Source organism: Myxine glutinosa, chromosome 8 (assembly GCF_964187855.1).
Source record: "Myxine glutinosa chromosome 8, kmMyxGlut1.1, whole genome shotgun sequence".
Taxonomy (NCBI): Eukaryota; Metazoa; Chordata; class Myxini; order Myxiniformes; family Myxinidae; genus Myxine; species Myxine glutinosa.
In genome coordinates, this window is record NC_136268.1 from 73,502,475 (window position 1) to 73,527,423 (window position 24,949).

General features: G+C 42.3%; 1 protein-coding gene across 1 annotated transcript in view; it reads right to left on the bottom strand.

The window, feature by feature from the left end:
- Positions 1–204: 204 nt before the first annotated feature.
- The window catches only part of LOC144893379 (CD109 antigen-like), an 84,474-nt gene continuing 59,729 nt past the window's right edge, over positions 205–24,949 (bottom strand). Inside the window, exons 23-31 of the mRNA XM_078783963.1 lie at positions 21,652–21,883; positions 16,103–16,268; positions 9,826–10,016; positions 9,423–9,578; positions 9,207–9,281; positions 7,547–7,674; positions 7,069–7,213; positions 6,575–6,674; positions 205–611 (exon numbers count right to left, since the gene is read on the bottom strand). Coding sequence (XP_078640089.1) covers positions 544–611; positions 6,575–6,674; positions 7,069–7,213; positions 7,547–7,674; positions 9,207–9,281; positions 9,423–9,578; positions 9,826–10,016; positions 16,103–16,268; positions 21,652–21,883 — 1,261 coding nt within the window. The 3' untranslated portion in view covers positions 205–543. The remainder of the gene's footprint in view (positions 612–6,574; positions 6,675–7,068; positions 7,214–7,546; positions 7,675–9,206; positions 9,282–9,422; positions 9,579–9,825; positions 10,017–16,102; positions 16,269–21,651; positions 21,884–24,949) is intronic.

The following is a 24,949-nucleotide window of genomic DNA, read 5'->3' on the forward strand; positions in this document are numbered from 1 at the left end:
GGAAGGATGTTGGGGTTTCCTTGCCTATATTTATAACTGATAGTAAAGTGGACCAAAGGCCCAAAGCACTTTTGCTTTTGCACGATCATCATGTCCACTGTCCACAAGTTACAATTCCATTGCATTTTGTTCCTGTGAGGGTTGATGATGCCCACGTTTAATTCGTGTGTTAAAGGAATTGGCAAAGGAAGGCTAAACGTTGGACATTGTTGGCATCCATAATATGTAGATGGCCGTTTATTGTACTGTGCAATCCTTTCAAACACAATCACATCCAGCAAAATCAACAACTTGAGCAATATAATAATTTGAACACAAATTTTAAAACTGCTTCCATCATGATTGTTTGACAAAATCAATGACATATTGAGATTTGTAATTCAAATTGGAACCATTGTCTTGTATAATAATGCACAAACACATTGATGGCCAGGATGTAAAGACATTTTGACCTTATACCCGTTTTCACCCTTTTTAGAAACCTTGATAAAGCAAAGAGAATTGTCATTATAAAACAATCATCTCATGAGACTGTTCAAATAATCACATTTCTGGTTGTTGCTGCTGTTGCACGATCTTCAGAGAGTTGTAAACTCGCTCGGCCCGCAGTTCTGCAATTACATCACAGCCATTTGTTAGTTGTTTACAATAAATAAACTTACGAAAGCATTAGCTCTTCAGTTGGCACAATTAAGAGCATCTTTTAATCAATCAATTCAGTGTCAAGTACCTATCCTTAAGATCTATAAAAACGAACGACTTATACACTCAATTATATGATGATGTTTTCTAAATGTTGAAATGCTAGCCATCTCCCTAATACATCGAAGAAGCACGATTATGATTGCTGGAGACACAGATTGGCGAAGAATGGACTTTCACGAGAGAGCATGTACAAGATCTGAGTCTCTGACGATTTATACTTGCGTGCCCTTCCTATATAAAGAAGGTAATACACATGAAGCAAGTGAACTACCTGGTCAATTTATTTATTCACTTGCATATAAGACCCATCGCTTCTCTGATGGGAATACCAGTCTTTGTGTAATTGCTAAAAAAACGTTTGTTGTTAAAAATTGGGAGGGGGGGGGGGGGGGAAGGGGTCGAAATAAAATAAATTAGGTGGTGTATCGATACCAGCCGAGCTATGCACTCGCTTTGCGGATGGGAATATTAAGAGAAGGGGGAGAGAGAAATAGGGGAGGAGGGTGGGAGATAGAGAAGGGGAGGAAAGGGGGAGAAAAAGGAGCGGGGAGGGGGGGGGGTGGTTGCGTGTCGCAAGCTGGCATTTGTAGTTTCGCCACATGTGCCAATACACAAACCTTCCTTCACTTTTTTGTTTTGAAATTTTTTGCATCACAAACAAATCCACCGTCAAATCCACAGGGAAATCCATGAATCCACTGTCATTGGTATCAGTGAAATCCATTGATCCATTAATTCTCAAGTTAAAACATGACAGACAGACACGGCATCATTTATAACATATATATACACAGTCATGGCCATTTCTTCCAGAAAATTGTTAAAATAAAAAATATATTTTAGTATTCACATATGTATTTCTTTGGTTTGCAGTGGAAAAAAAAAAAAGCTGAAAAACTACTAAATCTTAGCTTATTTCACACAGAAATCCTAAAAAGGCATGGACAATATTATTGGCACCTTTTAGAAGTTGTGAGAAATAATTAGATTTCAAGCAGGTGATTCTCCTTTACTTTGGAATTGAACTCACCTGTGGTGAGTTGCAGGTACCTGCAACATAAAAATCACTCATTCAACCAGTTTGAATAGAGAAAAGGAGTCATTCTGCTGTTTTGTGTCACTGTGTGTACCGCAATGAGCTTGGAGAAAGAAAGAAAAACAGAGAATTGTCTGAGGAGGTCAGACACAACACTGCAGCCAACCTCCCTGGGCATGGTTAATGTTATCAGAAAGTTTAAGGCCCATGGCACTGTAGCCAACCTCCCTGGACGTGGCCGCAAGAGAAAACTTGATCGAAGATTGCAGCAATGGATAGTTCGAACGATGGAGAAAGCACCACAATCAACTGCGAAACAGATTCAAGCTGATCTTCAGACACAAGGTACGACAGTTTCAACTTGCGCCATCCGTCACCAATTCAATGAAACGGGGTTCTATGGTAGGAGACCCAGGAGGACCCCACTGCTGAGAGAGAGACATAAGAAAGCCAAAATGGAGTTGGCAAAACACACCTGAACAAGCCAAAATCCTTCTCGGAGAATGTCCTGTGGACAGATGAGACAAATTAGAGCTTTTTGGTAATGCACATCATCTCTTGTTTATAGAAAACAAAATTAAGCCTTCAAAGAAAAGAACACCTTCTGCACATTCAAACATGGAGGAGGTTCAGTGTTGTTTTGGGGTTGCTGTGCTGCCTCAGGCACTGGGTGCCTTGAATGTGTGCATGGCATCATGAAATCAGGAGATTACCCAGGCATTTTGGAATGCAATGTTCAACCCAGTGTCAGAAAGCTGGGTCTCCATCGAAGGTCATGGGTCTTGCAACAGGACAATGACCCCAAACACACTTCAAAAAGCACCCAGGAATGGTTCAAGACAAAATGCTGGACTGTTCTGAAGAGGTCAGCAATGAGTCCAGATTTTAAAGACCTGGAGGGAGGAGTGGGATTGAAGAGAGTGAGGGAGTTTGTTCCAGAGGTGGGAGAAAAGAGAAATCAAAGAGTGTTTGGAATATTTGGGGGACAGAGCACAGACAGAGCTGGAGGAGCTAGGCCGGAGAGGAGTCGGTAGAAGACAGAAAGTCCACCAACCTGCCTGTGGTGATTGAGTAAAAGGCCCTCAGAGTTAGCTTCATCGCTAACCATCGTTAGTTGGAAAGGCATCGTTAGTTAGTTAATTCAGAGTTCTATGTTTTAAGACAAAGTATCCAATGCCATCATTATTACTTGCACCCGTGTCTGCAGTAAGCGGTGCAATTTCGCAGTATGTGTGCAATCCATGCAAGTTACAGGAATTCCAGATGCTGACAACTTTAGACCCGTTGGAATTACCCTTCCTTTGGAATTACCCTTTAGAACCCATTAAAATTACCCTTTAAAACTCTTCAGAATTACCCTTTTGGAATTGCCCTTTCGAACCCTTTGGAATTACCCTTTTGAACCCCTTAGAATTGCCCTTTAGAACCAATTAGAATTGCCGTTTATAACCCCCTGGAATGTCACGTCTGAACCCTTTAAAATTAAACATGGTGGGTTAGAAAGGTTCTTCTTCTTCATATTTTGACGGACGGATGGAAGGAAAGACATCGCCAAATATTGAACCGGCTTCACCGCTTTAAAATACCTGAGGGGAAGATTTTGTGCCTTGTCTAGTCTTTTATTGGTTTCCCTTTGTTTCAAAATTATATGTTTGTTTTTTACTTTTCTGCTTTTTCTAGTCTTGTGTTCGTATATATTTTTTCGAAATTATGTCTTTTTAAAAAACTTTTCAGATCAAAAAGCAGATGTAACCAGCATCATGTCAGCAAAGAAGAGATGTAACCTTGTTCACAGTGAGAGTCTGCAGTCATCTACATCAACACCTGATTCTATTGATAACAAAGTCGAGTCCTTACGCTATTATTATATAGATTGGACACTATGTGCTCTGTGCCAAGAACATTCTAACACGCCATGTCAGTGTCTGGCAAATTCTAAACAGACAGATGCTGGAGCTGGTTATGAGTCTGGGTGACAATTTGACAAATTTCCATGATCTTGGCGAGAAGCCAGTAGATTTATGCCGGCTTGATGAAGATGATGGGCTTGCAGCCACCCTGTCGAGAAATCGTGCTCGATGAAATGCATCATGTCGCTTGAAGTGTTCTACCAGTCGCCTGGCAATGTTACAAGGAACTTTTACATCGATAAGTGAGGTAGGAGGAGGTCCCCTGATGAAAGGTGACACATATGTCCAGACAGACCTCCCCATTGTCTCATATGTTTCTTTTGCGCCAAACCTGGAACAGTCCAACCCTCTCCATGAATCTATGACAAACAAGCATTCTGAGTATTGCGCTGCAATACATGTCCCCTACCGGCAGTCTGTCGTCCGGAAAACTGTTGGGGAAATTACCAAGGGTTATTTATCCACAGGTTCTGAATCGTTCCCAATTGCTAATTACCTCAGGACAGGCTCACCTGTGATTCGCACTCGGGACTTCGATTTATACACCTTGCAGACAGGTCAGCAGAAGCACGACAAAATAAGTTGTTGTTAAAGAACCTTTCAAGTCGCTAAATATCAGTAATTTATTATATTTTCCGGTTCACCATCAATGATCGATGTGTATATATATATGTTGCTCGGCTTGGCTCCACCCCTCCCAAAAGCGCGCGCTGTGTCACGCTTTTGACGTTCGCAGATAAGGCTGAGGGCACGTGGTGCGGCTTGAAGAGAACTCTAGAATAAACAAGAGATATCCTTTTCTTTTTTTCTTTTTTTCGTTTAACGATATCTGCCAAACCACGTGCCCGATCGCAAATTCCAAAAGGACATTTTAGTAGACTGACATGCTGAACAGATCTGTGAAGTTTCCCCTCGATTGGATCACAAATGACGGAGCTCAGTTTTAAAAGTTCATGCTTAAAAACGTCATAACTCTGAAACCATGTGATGCATGACGTCATGCTCGCTGACTTTTTTGTTCGACATGGGTATGCGATTCCGCCTGCAAAGTTTGGCCTCGATCTGTTCAGCCGTTGCAGAGAAAAAGGGGTTTTTGTGTTTTCACGAAAAACAATATGGCGGCCGAACCACGTGACCTGTGACGTCATAATTACCATTAAAATATTCTGCAGACCGAGTCCCTCCTATGGTGAAAATTTTATCTCAATCGGTCCTATTATTGCAGAGAAATTGTTTTTTAAAGGAAATTAAAACTTAAAATGGCACTGAGTTAAGGATCATCAGAATTATCAGAATTCCCAAAGTTCAAAGTGCCATAACTTTGTCAAAAATGATCGAAACGTCGTGAAGTTCGAACTTGATCTGTAACTTATCATGAGGAAACCATGTACCAAATTTGAAATCATTAGCTTTAAGCGTCTAGAAAAAAAGTCCAGAAAACTGTTCTTTGCGTGACGGACTGACGGACGGAGTGCAAACCTATAGTCCCCTCCGGTGTACACCGGTAGGGGACTAACAAGCATTCTGAGTAATGCGCTGCAATACATGTCCCCTACCGGCAGTCTGTCGTCCGGAAAACTGTTGGGGAAATTACCAAGGGTTATTTACCCACAGGTTCTGAATCGTTCCCAATCGCTAATTACCTCAGGACGGGCTCACCTGTGATTCGCACTCGGGACTTCGATTTATACACCTTGCAGACAGGTCAGCAGAAGCACGAGAAAATAAGTTGTTGATAAAGAACCTTTTGAGTCGCTAAATATCAGTAATTTATTATATTTTCCGGTTCACGATCAATGATCGATGTGTATATATATGTTGCTCTGCTTGGCTCTGCCCCTCCTGAAAGCGCGCGCTGTGTCACGCTTTTGACGTCCGCGAGACGAGGCTGAGGGCGCGCGGTGCGGCTTGAGGAGAACTCCAGAATAAACAAGAGATATCCTTTTTTTTTTTTCCCCGTTTAATTAACGATATCTGCCAAACCACGTGCCCTATCGCAAATTCCAAAAGGACATTTTAGTAGATTGACATGCTGAACAGATCTGTGAAGTTTCCCCTCGATTGGATCACAAATGAGGGAGGAGCTCGGTTTTAAAGGTTCATGCTTAAAAACGTCATAACTCTGAAATCATGTGACGCATGACGTCATGCTCGCTGACTTTTTTGTTCATCATGGGTATGCGATTCTGGCTGCAAAGTTTGGCCTCGATCTGTTCAGCCGTTGCAGAGAAAAAGGGGTTTTTGTGTTTTCACAAAAAAACAATATGGCGGCCGAACCACGTGACCTGTGACGTCATAATTACCATTGAAATATTCTACAGACCGAGTCCCTCCTCTGGTGAAATTTTTTTTATATCTCAATCGGTCCTATTATTGCAGAGAAATTGTTTTTTAAAGGAAATTAAAACTTAAAATGGCACTGAGTTAAGGATCATCAGAGTTATCCTAATTCCCAAAGTTCAAAGTGCCATAACTTTGTTACAAATGATCGAAACGTCGTGAAGTTCGAACTTGACCTGTAGCTTATCATGAGGAAACCATGTGCCAAGTTTGAAATCATTAGCATTAGCTTTAAGATTCCTCATGTATAACAACATAGAAAAGGATAATTTATTCATTTTTATATATGACATTATGCCGAAGATATTAGATTTATTCGATTTTTCAGTTTTGGTGGTGACCATATTTGATTTTAGCCCTTTATGGGCATCAGTGGAAAACTTCAGCTTGGCACTATATCTGAAATAGTTTAGTACATATCATATATGATCTATGACAAGTTTGGTGCTTTTTAGTGCAACACCAACAATTCATGTAAATTTTGTCACATACCTGCCCGAATAAGAGGCGAATGGGGCATACCTCTAAGCTATCCTACCAGTCAATATGCTTTGACAAATACAACTTGAACTTAAGTACTTACCCAGGTGGTAGTATTCATAAACGATTACGAAGGCACTCTTTATCTGCAAAATAGGAACCACACGTGTGGCTGAAATGGTGACACAGATTTCTTCTTGGATCTGAAAAAGGAAGGATGTGAACCATGATAAGGAGTGAATATGAAATAACCCCATTTACATGCCCCCCACTCTCCCACCAAAAAAAAATCTGCTCACCTTTTCTCCTTTGTCCCTAAACCCACTCGTCTGTGGAACTATCTTCCTCTATCTGCCCTCTCATGCTCACTCCTCTAGTCTTTCAACGCAGCTGCTCTGCCTCAAGATGTCTCCCATTCCTGTTTTATCTCTATTTTCCCTTGTCCCCATATCCTCTCCTGCCCACCTCTACCCTTCCCCCTGCTGTTGGTTTTAACCTCTGCCATCCATCTTTCCCCAAGTCTTTACCTCCAACATACAAATGGATTCAAGGAAGCGTTTTCATGGTGCTGAAACGTTATCATGACGACATGGTTACCTCGTCAAAATAAAGGATGACTTTTCCATTTTCTACTTCCATAAGTCTTGCAATCCTCGGTTTCTCAAAGTTATCTTCCAGCGAGAAGCCACTCAGCAGGTTTACCTCCATGACAACCATCCCACCTTGCGCCTCGTCCTTTCGACTGCAAACAAAAAGACTGCCTTAGTTTTCTAACTGAAGCATGATCCATTTTCAAAGTGCCTCTGGCATGCCATGTCGAGGCGGAAATGCTGCTTTGTTAGTTGGCGGAAGTAACAGGACATTTGTGAGAAAAGTGGCTGCAAACGTTTTCATGTGGAACAAAACCAGCCCCATATGCAAGAGAATTATCAGCATAATTTAATCAGAAAAAGTTTTTCAATTGCAGATTCTAACCCCAGCTTCTCTTGCTGGCATATTTGTGTCACCGTTGATGTGATGCAGTATTCATTTAGAAATTGTCAAAACAGGAAGTTGAAGATGTTTGTTGAAATACCTTGTGCAAATGGTGATGGAGTAATGATCTGAAACTTCCACGTTGTCTTTCATTATCACATTCATTTCATAAGCCTCCTCCTGGACCTCTTTAATTGGTATGGGTATTATATTGTACATGACGTTCAACTGAAGATAGAATAGGAACATGGGGTAGAACATAATTTGTAAACACGTAAACGAAAAAACATGTTTTAGGGCTACACACTTTTTTTTTTTTAAGTGTTAAACTTTTTTTTTAAATTATTTTTTTAAATTACATTTTGATAGATGAAATGTACCAGAAAAGAGGACCGTGGGCCAAATTTCAGCTTTCTAGGAGGTATGGAACCTAGAAAACGAACGGCTCAAAGATTTGAAACGCGACAAACAAACAAAGTTCAGATGAAGTTAAATAAAAGTGTGTAAAAGAGAGGGTTAAGCTGGAGATGTTGTCAATTGTGCTTGTAATAATAAAGATATCAATAACAGTTACAACAGCGGAGTGTCAATCATTATAGTATACATAAATCAAAAAAGAGTTACAGCTATATTCCTGGAAATTAAATCATTTTACCACAACTACTTCTTTATTGGCCCCAATTAATCCCACCTTTGTGAGGGAGGTTTGACCCAAGTCTTTCACGGGCCGGCTGGGCAGGCCTGACGTTCGACTAGGGTTGATTTGGGCAGGAATTTATAATTCGAGTAGGGTGTTGAGCGATAACTCGCCGACTCTTCGCCAAAGACCGTGGGAGCTTTAACATCGACCAGCAACTAATGTTGGCATGCGGACACCTGGCTAGAATGTTCAGTCCAAAGGGCGATGCACTGTGATGGCTTATAGTCGGGTCAGGAACCAAACCCAGATGAGACAGTGGGTTCACCACCTCTGCCCCATTCTGTTAGACCAAATTAAAATGTTATTAAAAGCATTAAGTTTAATAGATGCCAGAGCAATTCAAGCCAACCATCTTGATGATTTTTTATCATGTATCATGACAGGAGGCTTTGATAACAATGATCCACTTGTGTTATTTCACACATGAATATGTCACACTAGATTTTATAAAATAAAATACAGAAAAAGAAACAAGCACCCATCATATTTGTCATAATACTCCAGGCAGTGCAGATTATATTGCTAATTACACGCAGATAATTTAACCAGGAGACCAGCATACAATGGCCTACTCTTTTTGAATGATATTGTGAGATCGCTCGTAGCCACAACCTAAATACAAATTGGATAGCCGGCTTTACGTCCTCCTCGAGAGGTGCCCACTGGGATCAAATCACAATCTTAAAAACAGATGGGACAGCCGGCTTTACGTCTTCCTCCAGAGGTTCATACTGGGATAAAATCTCAACCTAAATATAGATGGGACAGCCAGCTTTACGTTCTCTTCCACAGGTCTCCACTGGCATCAAATCTCAACCTAAATACAGATGGGACAGCCGGCTAAATGTCCTCCTCCAGAGGTCCCCATTGGGATCAAATCTCGATGATGCGAATGAATGGCAGTCATGTTACCAAATGAGATTCTTCGACTAATGAGTTCTAAAAGTTACTATAAAGTTAAACTTCTCTTCTTTAGAAAAAGAAAACATTATTTCGGTGCTAAATAAACGAGACTACTCAGTTTATGAATACGAGGTAGACGGAGCGGAGACACACTCACTTGAACAAATGCTACTCCAGTTCCACTGGTTTGGATGTTCACCACAAGGGTCTTGTGTTGTTGGGACACCGGAACCTGACAAATAATCACAGTCGTATAACTCTGACTGGTGGATTGAGTTCATAAATAATTTCAAAACATGATCGAAATATCCTTTTCATGTGCGATCAACTAAAAAGTCTACAGTTAGGGTTAAAATATTACTTAATTGCATACCTCAGTCTTATGCAATACCAGAAGGTTATTTTCATTGATGTTGAACTTCGAAGGTGAGCTCATGTCTGATGTGCTGATGGACATGAGGAGATTTGGTTTCCCTCCCGATACTTGTGCTGCAAAGAATGACATGGCTTCCAAAGCAACCACTGTATCCTGTAACGAGGAACACACACATAAGGTATCATCATTGGTGTTTGAAAAGCCATTTTATCATACTGATGATGTGCCGTCAAACCAATTTACTTTGATTACCAAAGTTTCCATGTCAACTTGGACATCCAATAAACCAATAAAAGGTGTGACACCTTCAAAATAAGCTGGTGTACCAATACACCACTGTCAGGTGTGTGATAAGTACACATTTTTGAGTCTGTGTCCATGCAGGGCAGAGATATTATACCTGTGTGGAGGTAAAGCCACCAAAGCTGTTTCGCTGCTGCCCAAGCCATCGAATGATTGGTAGTCCTTTCTCCATACGACCAAGCTTGAGGTGTGCCAGTAAAGCGTAGGCCGCTGTTTCGATGCTGGATGAAGACTTTTGCTGTTGTCTTATCAGTGGTCGACCCGTTTTTGGCCAGTACATAACGCCATCTGTCACACATTGTGAGATACAAAGTCAAGTGCATTTTCCTTTTAAAAGACCAATCACAACCTGGTGAAAACTTTTTGCATTACCCAAACCACACAACTCAGAAAAACAAACAGCGCTGTTGAGTTTTAGTGATCCGCATGATATTGCAGAGGCAGCGCACTCTGAACTGTCTCCCCTGGGTTTGAATCCAAACCCGACTGTATACTGCCGGATTGGTACTTCACAAACAGGGTGTTGCATAATAAAGTCTGCCGTCCCACTGGTAGACGTCAAGTTGATTGTCCCCTCTGCTGTTAGTTGGTGGATGTTAAATGTCCCACAAAGTTTTTCATGAAAAGCAGGGTAGTTATCGTCGGCACCATGAACAAATGAGAAATTAATTCCCAAACCACCTTCAGTCGAACGACAGGCATAGCCAGCCGGATCGTGAAAGACTTGGGCCAAAAACTTTCACCAGCCAGCCCAACGAGAATGTAGGAATAACGGGATGTTAATTAAGTAGAGGTGGTTTGTTGAGATTTAGCTGAACACCACGTAATATGTTTTACAAGAAACGACACATTTGTGAAGTCTTATCAACACACAACTGTGAGACATCCAATCAAAGACTTTGGTGTATTACCATTAACTGGTGAGGTACCCGTGCTACGCACAGGAGGGAAGCCAGAAGCAAACAGACAATGCAAAAACGGCGAATGCTAAAGCATGAAACCAATAAATTACACATTCCTGTAGCACCTTCAGTCGCACGTCAGACATGGACAGCAAGATCGTGAAGGACTTCCATGAAAAACGTACCCGTTCGCAAACAAACAGGTACGTATGTTCCATTCTCAGTCAATGGCGAATCTGCATATGGCGATCCGCGAATTTCACGTTTAGAAAGTAGAAACCGCCACGGCATTTCGTCATTCACTTGAACTCGATATCTCTTTTTTTCATTCCAAACAGCAAAACTCCAATCACAAATATATATTAATATAATAAACTTTTAACAACATTCGTGACATAAACAAATATTAAAATCCTGATGTGAAGTTCCGTACGGTTGGGTGAATACAATTACGAATTCAAACTCGTACTTGTATTCACTCAATTCCAATCATCCATTGATACTTTAACAAAACAATTAACACGATTAACATTTAACGATTAAACATTACGATTGAATGACGGTTGTATTGGGATATTATCAAACCCGCGCATTGCCGTAATCTGTCCAGTTCCGCATTCACGGCAGGTTCATAATTCTCATCAAAATCTAAACAGTAATTGTAGAATTTCAATAAAAGCCACATCACTGTTCATATCGGTAAATATTATTCCATCGTGTTTGGAAAAACTGGAAAATTGGGGAAAAAAATTGGAAAAACAATATAGCCTATTTTACTTCAAGGGGTCCCAGGAATACCCACCCAAAATATCGTTGTGATCGGTTCAGCCGTTTTTGCGGTACCTGCGAACGGACAGACGGATGGACATTTGGTGAATTATAGCAAGATGCTGCCATCCTAAAGTTTTGAGAACAAGCTGTGCAATAGGTATAGTGGCCTCCTCTATTGATATCATCATGTAAATGAAATAACTACTCCATTGGTGATGAAATTTTGCAGCTTGTATTTTGCCAGTTACTCCATATCCATCATTTTGCTCTCTCTCCTTCGTTGCTTCTCCTGCGTTTACCTCTCTATCATTGCCCTAGTAACGTTCACCTTCCCATTTGAATTAATGTCCGGTGAGCACATGCATCAAATAAAATCTTGTCTCTCAAATGTCATTACCACGTGATGCGATGGCCGTTACTTAGAAAATTGTCACCGGTTCACTTCCTATGAAGAGTGGTTGATTAAGCTTGTAAATAACACTGGACAACAAAGATTTTGCTACTGGGGTAAAACATATTGTTATGAATTTTGGGGGTAGAGTGATATATAGATCAGGTAGATCTGTGTAGGTATCATGCTCCGACTGTCATGAAGAAGAAGAACCATCTCGATTAACATAAGCAGGGACCTGTCTAGCCCGGATGTCGGATTAAGTGTACCTTTGTGATCATACAAGGATGATCCTTGTGCTAACTAGAGTAGGGATTATGCTAATTCCCCTGTTCGTGAGACCTGTGATCTATCCATTGTCCCGTATGGCAACGCACATAGACACTAGGCAGGCCCATTAGTTACACCACACATACTAATTAATTCCCCCCACAATAAAACTCACCGGAAGCCAGTTCTGAGCACTGCTGATAGAACCGCAGCCAGCGACATCACCAACTTGCATAGCAACATTCATTGTTCAGGCCGGCTGAGGCCATGCCACCTTGCAATGGATTGGTCGAGGGGTTTGATGGGAAGATCACACCATTGGGCCAGGTGGCGACCAACGAGAAGGCAGAGTAAGGAGGGACTCGTGATTGGTCAAGGCAGGGGCAAGAAGCGGGCCACTGATTGGTGGAAGGAAGGCCGAGGGGGAAGCAGAGCGCCGGTTGGCCAGGTACCACCGATGACGTCAGGGGCAAGTAAGAAGCGGCACGCTGATTGGTAAAGAGAGAGAGCTGACGTCACAAGATGGCCGATAAAACATCTCGCTGGCCGGCATTTTGCCCTTCTCGTTTTTGCATCGCTTCTCATTTGGACCTCCCTCTCGTTTTGGATCCCTTCTTGCGTTGGACCCCCCTCTCGTTTGGACTGTCTTCTCGTGTTGGATTTCCCTTGCGTTCTTGACCCCGGAGAGAGGGTGGAGTGCTGACGATTCTCCTCCCCTGTGTTCACGCACAAGCGTCGAGCGTACAAGCGAGGCTGGCCTAGCAGCGCGCGAGCAAGGGCACGTCAAGGCCTGGTTCACACCAACGACTAGGCAGCCTTCTTCCAGCCAACGTCTGGACTGCGCCTGGGGCCTGACGATCCCTGACACACCTCAGCGGAGTTGAGATAAGCCCACACACACATGCATGACCCCTTTATTTTCAGTTAAAATCTCCCTTGTGTGATTTAGACGTCTGGTGTGGGAGCGCTCCATTTTAGAACATTTATTTACCGTAGCGTTCTTGTTCTCGGGTTCCGCTAAATAAACCTATTATTTTTGTACATTTTAAATTTGCCTCGGTTTCAGTAAATTTGCAGGGTGAAGATGCCTGCGCAGTGCCCGTACAGGTGAGTCGGTATTTTTCTTCCTCCTCGCATATCATCCGCCATCAATTTGAGTTGAACGCCTCCATAACGCTCGTTTCCATCCGTGGCTCACTCTCGGTCTTAACTGAGAGCAGTCACACGACAATATGTTCTAGACTAAATCGAGTATGCTGATTCTAAATCTGACGTAAGAATTTTCTCAGCACGTCAGGATTTTGAGTTATACATATCGTCCAATTACAGTAGCTTGCCCTGGTGGGTGATTTTGAGTGATAATAAATTATTATTTTTTGTTTCAGTTATAGCAATATAACTGTTGTAGAATATTATTTGTCATATAAAGAGCTTTAGAATACACTTTAAATTATTTAAAATGGATGAAAACTGACCAAGCTATGAATTTTAAAGTAAAACTTTCCACGCAGCATTACAATTTTTCGTGCCGCTTCCGTTCTGAGAGGAGTTAATAACTTGATGCTAAAATGTATAAATGCAATCAATGTATATATTTTAAGAATGTATCAAGTTTGGAATTCATATCATGCTCATAGTATCTATATATTTTCAGGTTATAACCTAATATATTTTTCTGTATATTTTGAGGTTAGGCAAATGTTGCTACAGGTATCATGAATAGGCGAGGCTGTGTGAATCACCCTGATACCTTTTGTTATATCTGCGGGAAATACACTCCACGTAGCCAGCGCAAGAACCTTACCAAGAGAGTGTAAGCTGCTTCCAAGTATTATTTTGAATGTAAAGTTGGAGACCAAGACCAGAGCTGGGCACCTCATGCTTGCTGCACCGTGTGTGCAACTCGGGGCTTACACAGTGGTTGAGTGGAAAAAGGAAGGGAATGCCTTTTGCTGTGCCACTGATATGGCGTGAGCCAAGGAATCATCACTCTTACTGCTACTTTTGTAGGACAAATATTGCTGTTTATCAACGAAAAACAAGTCAAAATTTGCATATCCAGAATGTAAGTCTGCTCTGAAGCCGGTCGGTCCCCATGACCTGGATTCTCCTGTGCCAGTTCCACCAGAAGCTGCTGCAGATGAAAGCGTTGACAACTCTGACGATGCTATGGGTGATATGGATGAACTGTAGAACCTGAGTCTGAAGAAAAGAATCCACACTTGCTAAATCAAGAAGAGTTAAACGATCTGGTGAGAGATCTGTCATTGTCAAAGGAGAAGGCTGAAGTGTTCGGCTTCAGACTACAGCAATGTTGTAGCTTCAGACTACAGCAATGTTGTAGCTTCAGACTACGGCAATGTTGTAGCTTCAGACTGCGGCAATGTTGTAGCTTCAGACTACGGCAATGTTGTAGCTCCAGACTACGGCAATGTTGTAGCTCCAGACTACGGCAATGTTGTAGCTTCAGACTACGGCAATGTTGTAGCTTCAGACTACGGCAATGTTGTAGCTCCAGACTACGGCAATGTTGTAGCTCCAGACTACGGCGATGTTGTAGCTCCAGACTACGGCGATGTTGTAGCTCCAGACTACGGCGATGTTGTAGCTCCAGACTACGGCGATGTTGTAGCTTCAGACTACGGCGATGTTGTAGCTTCAGACTACGGCAATGTTGTAACTCCAGACTACGGCAATGTTGTAGCTCCAGACTACGGCGATGTTGTAGCTCCAGACTACGGCAATGTTGTAGCTTCAGACTACGGCAATGTTGTAGCTCGAGACTACAGCAATGTTGTAGCTCCAAACTACAGCAATGTTGTAGCTCCAAACTACAGCAATGTTGTAGCTCCAAACTACGGCAATGTTGTAGCTCCAGACTACAGCTACTTCTAGAGGAAGGAACCACAATTTCCCTTCTGAACACGTCTGAACAGTGGGGCCTACACTGACGATATTGCAATGAAGAGTGTACACCTGAACTGTTGGAGCCTACACTGACTATATTGCAAGGAAGAGTGTAAACTTGAAGTGTCGTTTCTGAATCACTCACAATGGGGCAGATTTCCCCATCAAGTTTACACCCTTCTTAAGATTACCATGTTCTCATGTTTTATTAACTTATTTTTCTGCAACTTGTTTATGTCCTTGGTTTGTATACAACACATTATACGTGGAGATCAATCATTGTTATCTAAATATGACGTGAAAGTATTCACTAAGCAGTGATATTAGATGTACAATGTGGCGATCTGCAATAGTAAAGTATCTCATATCGCATGCCGGGTATCATTAATACATATACATATTTTGAAAACCTGACGTGCTGGCTAAATTCTGATTACAGATTTGAAATCAGCAGCCCAGATTTAGCTAAGAACACCTGCATTTCCCTTAGTAGGAGATGAAAAGTTTTTTGTTGTTGTTGCCCAGCGTAATCTGTGAGAATCCATGACACACAAATGGGACCTCGATCTAAAAAACATCCTGAGTTTCACAAGTATAATCCATGGGACTTGACATGTATGATTATGTCCTCCCCAGCAGTGAATGACTGCCACTCGGCCTATATGTCTGTGACTTTGTGTCGGCTTGAAAAGGCATTTTTCGAACCAGTAATTTGATTTTTTTTTTTTTTAGAACAAGTAATACAAGTAATATTCTCCAGGTTCACCTGCTGGCAATGGCTGGCAAGAGTACTTGGTGTCAGAAACAACTATAGTCAGAAAGAGTTTGGTAATGTATAATTAGGGTGAAAGGTCAATACGTATACTACGCTCGAGCTTCACTCAAGGTCTGCATAAGCTGCAGTGGGTCAGAGTGAGAGGGCAAGTTGGAAATAACAAAACTCTTTCACAAAAAACCTAGCCTGTCTCCCATCCCCCATTTATTATATTTAAAGGTACACTTCCTCAGCACCATCACGAGATTGGCAACTCTGTTCCTATGACAAGATAGAGCAGGAATGAACGACTGCACTCATTTTATGACACTCTCACACGATAGATGGTTCAAACAAGATAGCGAGACAACTTGTCTACCTTTCTGGATAGCGTGGGTGTTCAGTTTATCCAAGGCGGTTGCAGCACTCGTGCTTCCACTTAGCGTCAACGCATATGTCACAATGGCTAAGGCTTGTACGTCCTCAATACCATTTGTCAACATACGTTCGAGATATTTCATTGACGTATCAACACTGCAGGCGACCTGCAAACAATAAAAGCAAATTACCATTATTGTGACAATTACTCTTTCTCTTTCTTTCTTTCTTTCTTTCTCTCTCTCTCTCTCTCTCTCTCTCTCCCACCCCTCTCTCTCTCTCTCTCACATCCCTCTCTCTCTCTCTCCCATCCCTCTCTCTCTCTCTCCCATCCCTCTCTCTCTCTCTCCCATCCCTCTCTCTCTCTCCCATCCCTCTCTCTCTCTCCCATCCCTCTCTCTCTCTCTCCCATCCCTCTCTCTCTCTCCCATCCCTCTCTCTCTCTCCCATCCCTCTCTCTCTCTCTCTCCCATCCCTTCTCTCTCTCCCATCCCTCTCTCTCTCTCCCCCATCCCTCTCTCTCTCTCTCTCTCCCATCCCTCTCTCTCTCTCTCCCATCCCTCTCTCTCTCTCTCCCATCCCTCTCTCTCTCTCTCCCATCCCTCTCTCTCTCTCTCCCATCCCTCTCTCTCTCTCTCCCATCCCTCTCTCTCTCTCTCCCATCCCTCTCTCTCTCTCTCCGATCCCTCTCTCTCTCCCATCCCTCTCTCTCTCTCCCATCCCTCTCTCTCTCTCTCTCTCCCATCCCTCTCTCTCTCTCTCCCATCCCTCTCTCTCTCCCATCCCTCTCTCTCTCTCCCATCCCTCTCTCTCTCTCTCCCATCCCTCTCTCTCTCTCTCCCATCCCTCTCTCTCTCTCCCATCCCTCTCTCTCTCTCCCATCCCTCTCTCTCTCTCTCCCATCCCTCTCTCTCTCTCTCCCATCCCTCTCTCTCTCTCTCCCATCCCTCTCTCTCTCTCTCCCATCCCTCTCTCTCTCTCTCTCTCCCATCCCTCTCTCTCTCTCTCCCATCCCTCTCTCTCTCTCTCTCCCATCCCTCTCTCTCTCTCTCTCCCATCCCTCTCTCTCTCTCTCTCCCATCCCTCTCTCTCTCTCTCTCTCTCTCCCATCCCTCTCTCTCTCCCATCCCTCTCTCTCTCTATTACACCCTATTTCACCCTTTGCAAACAATGGAGAGATGACTCGAACCCAAGACAAACCAAATGCAAAAGTCCTAAGTTAAGTGAGAAATCCCAATTGTACAAGCCTAGACAAGACAGACTTTTCACAAAATAATTTATATTGCAGCAGTTTTAAAGTCGAATTACATATCTACAGTTTATACGACGATTTTATGACATCGTGAGGCTCATTAAAACGTGAAATTACACCCACTGACAGTACGAGAGAGATAACGTGCCGACATAGGGTGTTTGAAGGTTAGGTAGGTAAGGGAAGAAACACTCAAAAATAAGATGTGCCAATATCATAAAAACAGATGCCATAATTACTGTGGTATAGCACATACAGTGCCTTCAGAAAGTATTCACACCCCTTGACTTTTTTCACATTTTGTTGTGTTATAGCCTGAATTAAAAATGGATAAAATTGATATTTTTTTGGTCACTGATCTCCTAGTCCGGCAGCTAAGCTAAATATAGCATAACGATTGTGCATTTTGTGAGGAAAGCACCAAATGTGGCACACTAGTAGACTATCATATTATGAAAAGATCTGGCTATTGGGCCATCTCAGATTCAGAGATTAGATTTTTTCAAGATTTGCAGATTTTGCAGATTTGCAACCTGAGATTGCAACGCCAGGGACGGCCGACTCCTTCCTGCCCACGTCACCCGCACAAGAAGAGCTCATCAAATCACTGCAGCGGCACTGCACATGCTGCAACACCGTGCGTATGAACGCCACTGTATGACATATGCTGATGATGCAGAAGACCTGCCTGAGTTCGAAGACTGGCGTCACCAGAGAGGAGAAGACATTCCCAACTTTCAGTACTGGGCAACTGTGCTGGAACTAGAGATGTTGGTACTGGTCTACGTGCGTTCTCTGCGGCAGGCTTCATTCACGATGTACCTTGATGCCCTGACGGAACTGGTCCCATTGTTCCATGCCTTAGACCACACACACTATGCCAGGTGGGTCCCTGTTCACCTGAGGGACATGGTTGCACTCCCAATGAAGCACCCAGATGTAGCCAGAGAATTCAGGGCTGGCAACTTCACTGTACAGAAGATGAAGAAGGTGTTCTCTTCGATCCCAATCGAATCGAAATCTTGCAAAAATCAAATCTCTGAATCTGAGATGGCCCAATATCCAGATCTTTTCATGATATGATAGTCTACTAGTGTGCCAAATTTGGTGCTTTCCTCACAAAATGCACAATTGTTATGCTAAGTTGCCCCACTATCCACAAAATGTCAAAGTGTAATTTTTTTTTTTAAAGAAATTTTTACAAAATAATTAAAAATGAAAAGCTGAAATGTCTCGAGTCAATAAGTATTCAATACCTTTGCTATGACACTCCAAATTGAGCTCAGGTGCATCCAATTTCCTTTGATCATCCTTGAGATGTCTACACAACTTTATTGGAGTCCAAATGTGGCCAATTCAATTGAATGGACATGATTTAGAAAGAAACACACCTTAGTATATGAGGTCCCACAGTTGACAGTGCATGTCAGAGCAGAAACTCCACCATGAAGTCCAAGGAACAGTCCGCAGAACTCCGAGATAGAATTGTGAGGAGGGATAGATCTGGGTAAGTGTATAAAACTATTTCTAAGAGTGTTGAAAGTTCCCAAGAGCATAGTGAGCTCCATCATTTGTAAATGGAAAGTATATGTAACTACCCAGACTCTTCATAGAGCTGGCCGTCCGGCCAAACTGAGCAACCGGGCAAGAAGGACCTTAGACTGCAGGGAGGTGAACAACAACCCAATGACCACTGACAGAACTATAGAGCTGAGATGGGAGAACCTACCGGACAGACAACAGTCTGCAGCACTTCACAAATGTTGGCTTTATGGGAGAGTGGCCATATAGAAGCCACTCCTGAGAAATGACAGAACAATGAATGGTGCCAAATACAGGCAAATCCTTGAGGAGAACCTGCTTCAGAGTCCAAAAGATCTTAGACTACAGCAAAGATTTACATTCCAAGAGGACAATGATCCCAAGCATACAGCCAAAGCAACACTGGAATGGCTTCAGAACAAGAAAGTGAAAGTCCGTGAGTGGCCCAGCCAAAGCCTCGTCTTGAATCCCAATGAGAATCTGTGGAAACACTTTCTTTTTCTTTTTTTTCTTTTTCTTTTTAATACAGAATGGAGGCTCGTGTAAGAGCTAACACATTGAACAAGAAAACATGCACAGACACATAAAACATGCAATGAAGGGAGCGGGACACAAGAGGGGGTGAGAAAGGGAAGCATACAAGCACAACAACAGAAGAGAACAGGGACGTCGGTAGATCTGAAGAAAAAGGAGGGCTGGTGGAGGAGGGAGGGGTACACGGTATAAAGCAAATGAACACTTCTAGGAATTTCAGGAAAGAAGTTGGGGATTGAAAAAGGAGGATTTGGGGTGTTTTAAAGGGGGTAGAAAAGATCAAGGTTTTGGATGAGATTCAACCATGAGAGATGGTGTTGAACAGCTGTTTTAAAGACCTGGGCGGTTGATAGGGTTAGGTTATTAGGGAGGGAGGAGAGGGATTGAAGAGAGTGTGGGAGTTTGTTCCAGAGGCAGGAGGAAAGAGGAATGAAGGAGTGAAGGTGAGCAGAGAGTCTTGATTTTGGCAGTTTCACGAGAAGAGGGTTGCTGGCAGATCTCGTGTGTCCTGTAGGAATATTTGGCGGACAGAGCACAGACAGAGCAGGGGAACAAGGCCGGAGAGGAGTCGGTAGAAGACAGAAAGACCACCTACCTGCCTGCGGTGAGAGAGAGAAAGGCCCTCAGAATCAACTTCATCGCGGGAGATTCCAATGATTCTGAATGCTTTGGTTTCAACCATGTGAAGCCGAGCTAGGTGTGAGGCAGGACCACCAGCCCAGAGGGGAGAGCAGTGTTCCATTGAGCTGCGGATGAAAGCTTTGTGTGTGGAGAGGAGCTCAGAAGTGACCAGAAAGGACTTCACACGACGGAGGATGCCCAGTCAGCGACTGGCTTTGGAGGCCAGCTTGGAAATATGGTTTTCCCAGGAAAGATCATGGCAGATAGTGACACCCAAAAGCTTGAGTGACAGAACTTCTTCAAGAGGATTGTTCAGAAAGTAGATGGGAGGGTTGTCCAGACGGTCATTTCGGAGAGACAAAGTGAGAGTGTGAGATTTGTCAGGATTGAAAGACATGTTCCACTTGTTTGACCAGTTTGTGATATTGTCCAGGTCTGCAGAGAGAGAAGAGGCTGCAGAATGCTGATCTGAGGGATGAGGCATGGAGTGGCAGAGAGTGGAGTCATCAGCAAAGAGATAGAGAAGATTTTCCAGAGAGTCGGAGAGATCATTAATGAAGACCAGAAAAAGCACAGGGCCAGAACACTGCCTTGGGGAACTCCAGCCTGAACAGGAAGGGGAGATGAGAGAAACACATTCAGGGCCACACATTGACTGCGACCAGAAAGGAAGTCTGCAAGCCATGCGTGGAGGTTTCCATGGATACCATACGAGGAGAGTTTGGTGAGCGGGGCAGGGTGCCAGACCGTATCGAAGGCACGACATATATGTCAAGTGCACGTGCATGACATATGTCAAGGGAGACAGCTCTGATTTCCTGTTTGGCATTGAAGATTGCTGTTCACCATCCTCCCCATTCAACAAGACAGAGCTTGAGCAAATCTACAAGGAAGAATGAGAGAAACTCCCCAAATCCAGATGTGCAAACACAATACAGACATACCCAAGAAGACTCAAAGCTACAATCACTGTCAAAGGCTCGTATATTGACTGAGGAGGTTGAATACTTTTGTAAATTTAATATTTATGTGTTCAATATCTAATAATTTTGTAAGGATTTCTAAAAAAAACTTCCCCTTTGATATTATGAGATATTATGTGTAGATCAGTGACAATAAAAATCTCAATTCAATCCATTTTTAATTCAGACTGTGGCACAACAAAATGTAAAAAAACTCAAGGGGTGTGAATACTTTCTGTAGGTGCTGTATGGTGGTGGCCTAGTCGTGTAGAGATTAGACTGGCATATTGATGGTTGTGGATACAAATCCAACAAAATTATTACGGATTTTGATTCTAAACTTTGAGAATCTCAGCTTAGTGTAAGGAGAGTTTACCATGTCTGTTGTTGGACTGTCAATAAAAACTCCACAAGCTCATGAATGACCTTGAGGGAGGGTTTAATATGCCTCTCCTTTCTGATTTGATTGATGCCACTATGGCATCTTAGAATGGGAGATACAATACTACCTATGAAAAGGCAGTCCCACCAAAAATCCTTTAAACTGAATACAAAATAATACACAGTACAGAAAAAAGCAAAACCCAAAACATTATAGGGTTTGCCTTCTTGGGGTATGTAACGGGCTTAAAATCATACCCGATCGATATGAGGGTCGGACAGCAAACCAATAAGGACGAATCCAGTGAGAGCGGCCGGGCCTGACGACGATCCCAGCAAGTGGCTATCCAGCAGGCGACCAGGTTCTCTGTACTCTCCGCTTGAGGTTCTCTGTCGCTTCAACCACATCAATGTTTTATTCACAATGTGTGGATCAATGTACATGTGTGTGCGTGCCTGCGTATAACACTTGAGCACAAATGCTGAAAGCCTGGTGGAAGGGATGGTAAATGAAATGGACAAAAAGATGGAAGGAAATAAAAAAAATCCACTAAGGTAAACGTTCAAGGGTATGGTCTGCATTTTTGTAAGCATCATCAATCTCAGCCCCAGAAAGAATGTATTATTTAATGTGAGTGTCACAAAAGCTGCAGTTGGAAAAGCATTATCATCTAGTCACTTACTCTCATGGGAAAACGATACGATATTACATTGATTGGTGTTTCCCAATTAACCAACAGAGTAAATTTTAATCGTTTCACAAGTGATATGTTCAAGTTACATCGAGTCCACGTGGAAAAAATATTATGTATCAACTTAATACTTTGCAGAATAGGATAGAAGGATTTTCACTCTCCTTGGAGCTTTTCAGCCCGTGTTTGAATCCCAACACGGCTATAAACCATCACCGTGCAGTCGTGCATGCTTGGTGATATGTCAATGCATGTGCCATCCATCAGAGGATTGTAAAGCCAGAGGATCCATCTGCCAGGACAGGTTGTTGGTGGATGTAAAATATCCCATGGTGTCTCTTGTAATGAGTAGGTGAGTTATCGCCAGCACCCTCAACAGATTACTAATTCCTGGCACTACCTGCAGTCGAACATCAGGCTTAGCCAGCCCATTTATCAAAGACTTGGGTAAAAAAAAATGTTCCCCAGCCGACCGCACAGGGTGGCAATAATAAATTGAGGCTGCTAATGAATACGTAGTGGTGGTAGTAGTAGTAGTAGTAGTCGTAGTAGTAGTAGTAGTGGTAGTCGTAGTAGTAGTTGATTACTTAAATAATCTTTATTTATTATTATGTTTTGAATTAGTCATTTAAATTAAATTGAGCTCACACTGAAATAAGTTGATTAATATTGGGATTAAATCAAAAAGTATACTTACATTGAGAAATGCGCAATATATGTTTACCTTAAACTCAAACCCAATCAATTAAATTTAGTATAAAAAGCTAGTCATTTAAACAGAGACAGCTCTGTATAAATCACCAGCTTTTTAAATTAAAAGAACCAAAGGAAGACAATCACTGATGCATGATTAACTAGAAGAGGATGAACAGTTTATGTTTTGTATCCCACTGATTGGCTGGATCTGGATTCGGACCTGAACCAAGATATAACTGTCTTGTTCTTGTCACCTAACCAACTCATCCACCAAGTTTCATCTGAATCCGTCCACAACTTTTTGAGATATCATGCAATGTATCGTTTTTGGCCCTATCTCTCAATGTGGAGGAGCGAATCACTTTGAAAAATTATCAAATTCTCGGGATTCGGATCCTTACCAAAATCGAATCGATTCGTCCTTGTGAAACTCCCAACCTGCTCACCAAGTTTCGTCCAATTCAGTCCATAACTTTCTGAGATATCGTGTTAAACATCGTTTTTAGCCCTTTCTCTCGACGGTGAAGAATCAATTTTAAGAATCTTGGATCCGGATTTGGATCTTCACCAAAATCGAATAATTTTGTCCTTGTCACACACCCAACTTGTCCACCAAACATCGTCCGAATCCGTCCAAAACAACTTTTTGAGACTCAGACATGAAAAAATATCCTCCGCCCCCTCTCATTGGTGGAGCTAATGATAAGTCTGTCGTTTTAACGGACCGTACGTTGACTTAGAATTCATCACCCCGACTGCACATGCCCAGAGAGGAGTCGAATAATATTTTAATCTGTCTGCCTGCCTGTCAAACAAAATGGAAAATCATTCCCAAAAGGAAACTTACTGTTTTAAGGGCATCATAAAAGACACATACAACAGGCATGACTAACTAGTGTGACATATTAAATAAGGTGATGTAATAGCCATTGGAGAAAATGGCGGTGAACCCATAATTTTTTTTATCTATACACCTCAAAACCTCCTTAAGCCATTTTTTAAATTGAATTATATATTTGACCACTGTTTATTTTATTTGATCACATTTGAAGATTTTATATTGAACACATTTTATGAAGCAGACACTGTATAACACAAGTCGCCATCGTAATACTTCCAAGAACCTCCAGTTTTGCAGGGGTGTGTTCAGTTACCAAGTTTCTGGTAGAGAACGCTCGCCAAGCACTTAAGTACTCAATCAAGCAAGAACTCCATTTGAAACCGCTGATAAGGAACGGCTGGCTTGGCAAGCGCTAGCTAACTGCTTGGTAACTTAACACACCTTGGTACTTAGACAGAATTAATTTATTTATACGGCTTTTACAATCAGTATTTTATATTAATTTAATTATATACTTCAAGACTGTAGTACACAAATTGCCTCCTTTATACTTTCAACAACCTCCAGTTTTGCAGTGCTTCAATTTAAATAAAGGTTCAATGGGGTGGTGTATAAGGGTGGGATTCAGGACTGCTTTTGGACTACAGTACTTCAATATCACTAAACATCCGGATTTAACGATCGTTATAACAATTTATTAAAACTGAAGTAAAATTGAAGTAACACTGCGTGGGGTATCGTGTTTTATGAACTCTTTGGTTTGTATCAGTAATTTTTTTTGTCTGACTTGGCTGTGCCATAATGATTCACGTTATCACCATGAGTGCAATCCTATTGGTTCACGAGTTATCAAACAGAGTCACCACTATATTCGTCATGGGTGTGTGTCTGTCTGTTTGTCTGTCCGCAGCATAACTACCCGATGATATCCGATCTTTATGAAACTTGGGTGGGAGGTTGATATCATGATCTAGTTGTGTCCTGCCTAGAGTGGGCATATTGCGCCCATTGTTGGCGGAGCCACGCCCGAAAAAGATGTCTTTTTAGGGGGTAATCGAGTTCAAGCTACATCTTCTCCGAAGGAGTTGGTGGAATCTGACAGGGGTTTCGGTATTTGGTTAGGCCAATGTCATGTGTCTAGCCCCACGGAGCTCGAGTTTTCATTTTCGCCCCAAGGTCAAGGTCACAAGGTCAAAATTTAGAAAAGTCGATTTTTGATGGTTTTATTACATTGTTCGCTTCCTGATAGGGTGAAATGTCGTACATGATCTTATATTATCACATACATCATGAAATACAAGTTTTCCAACAAATTTCAGAATCTTCG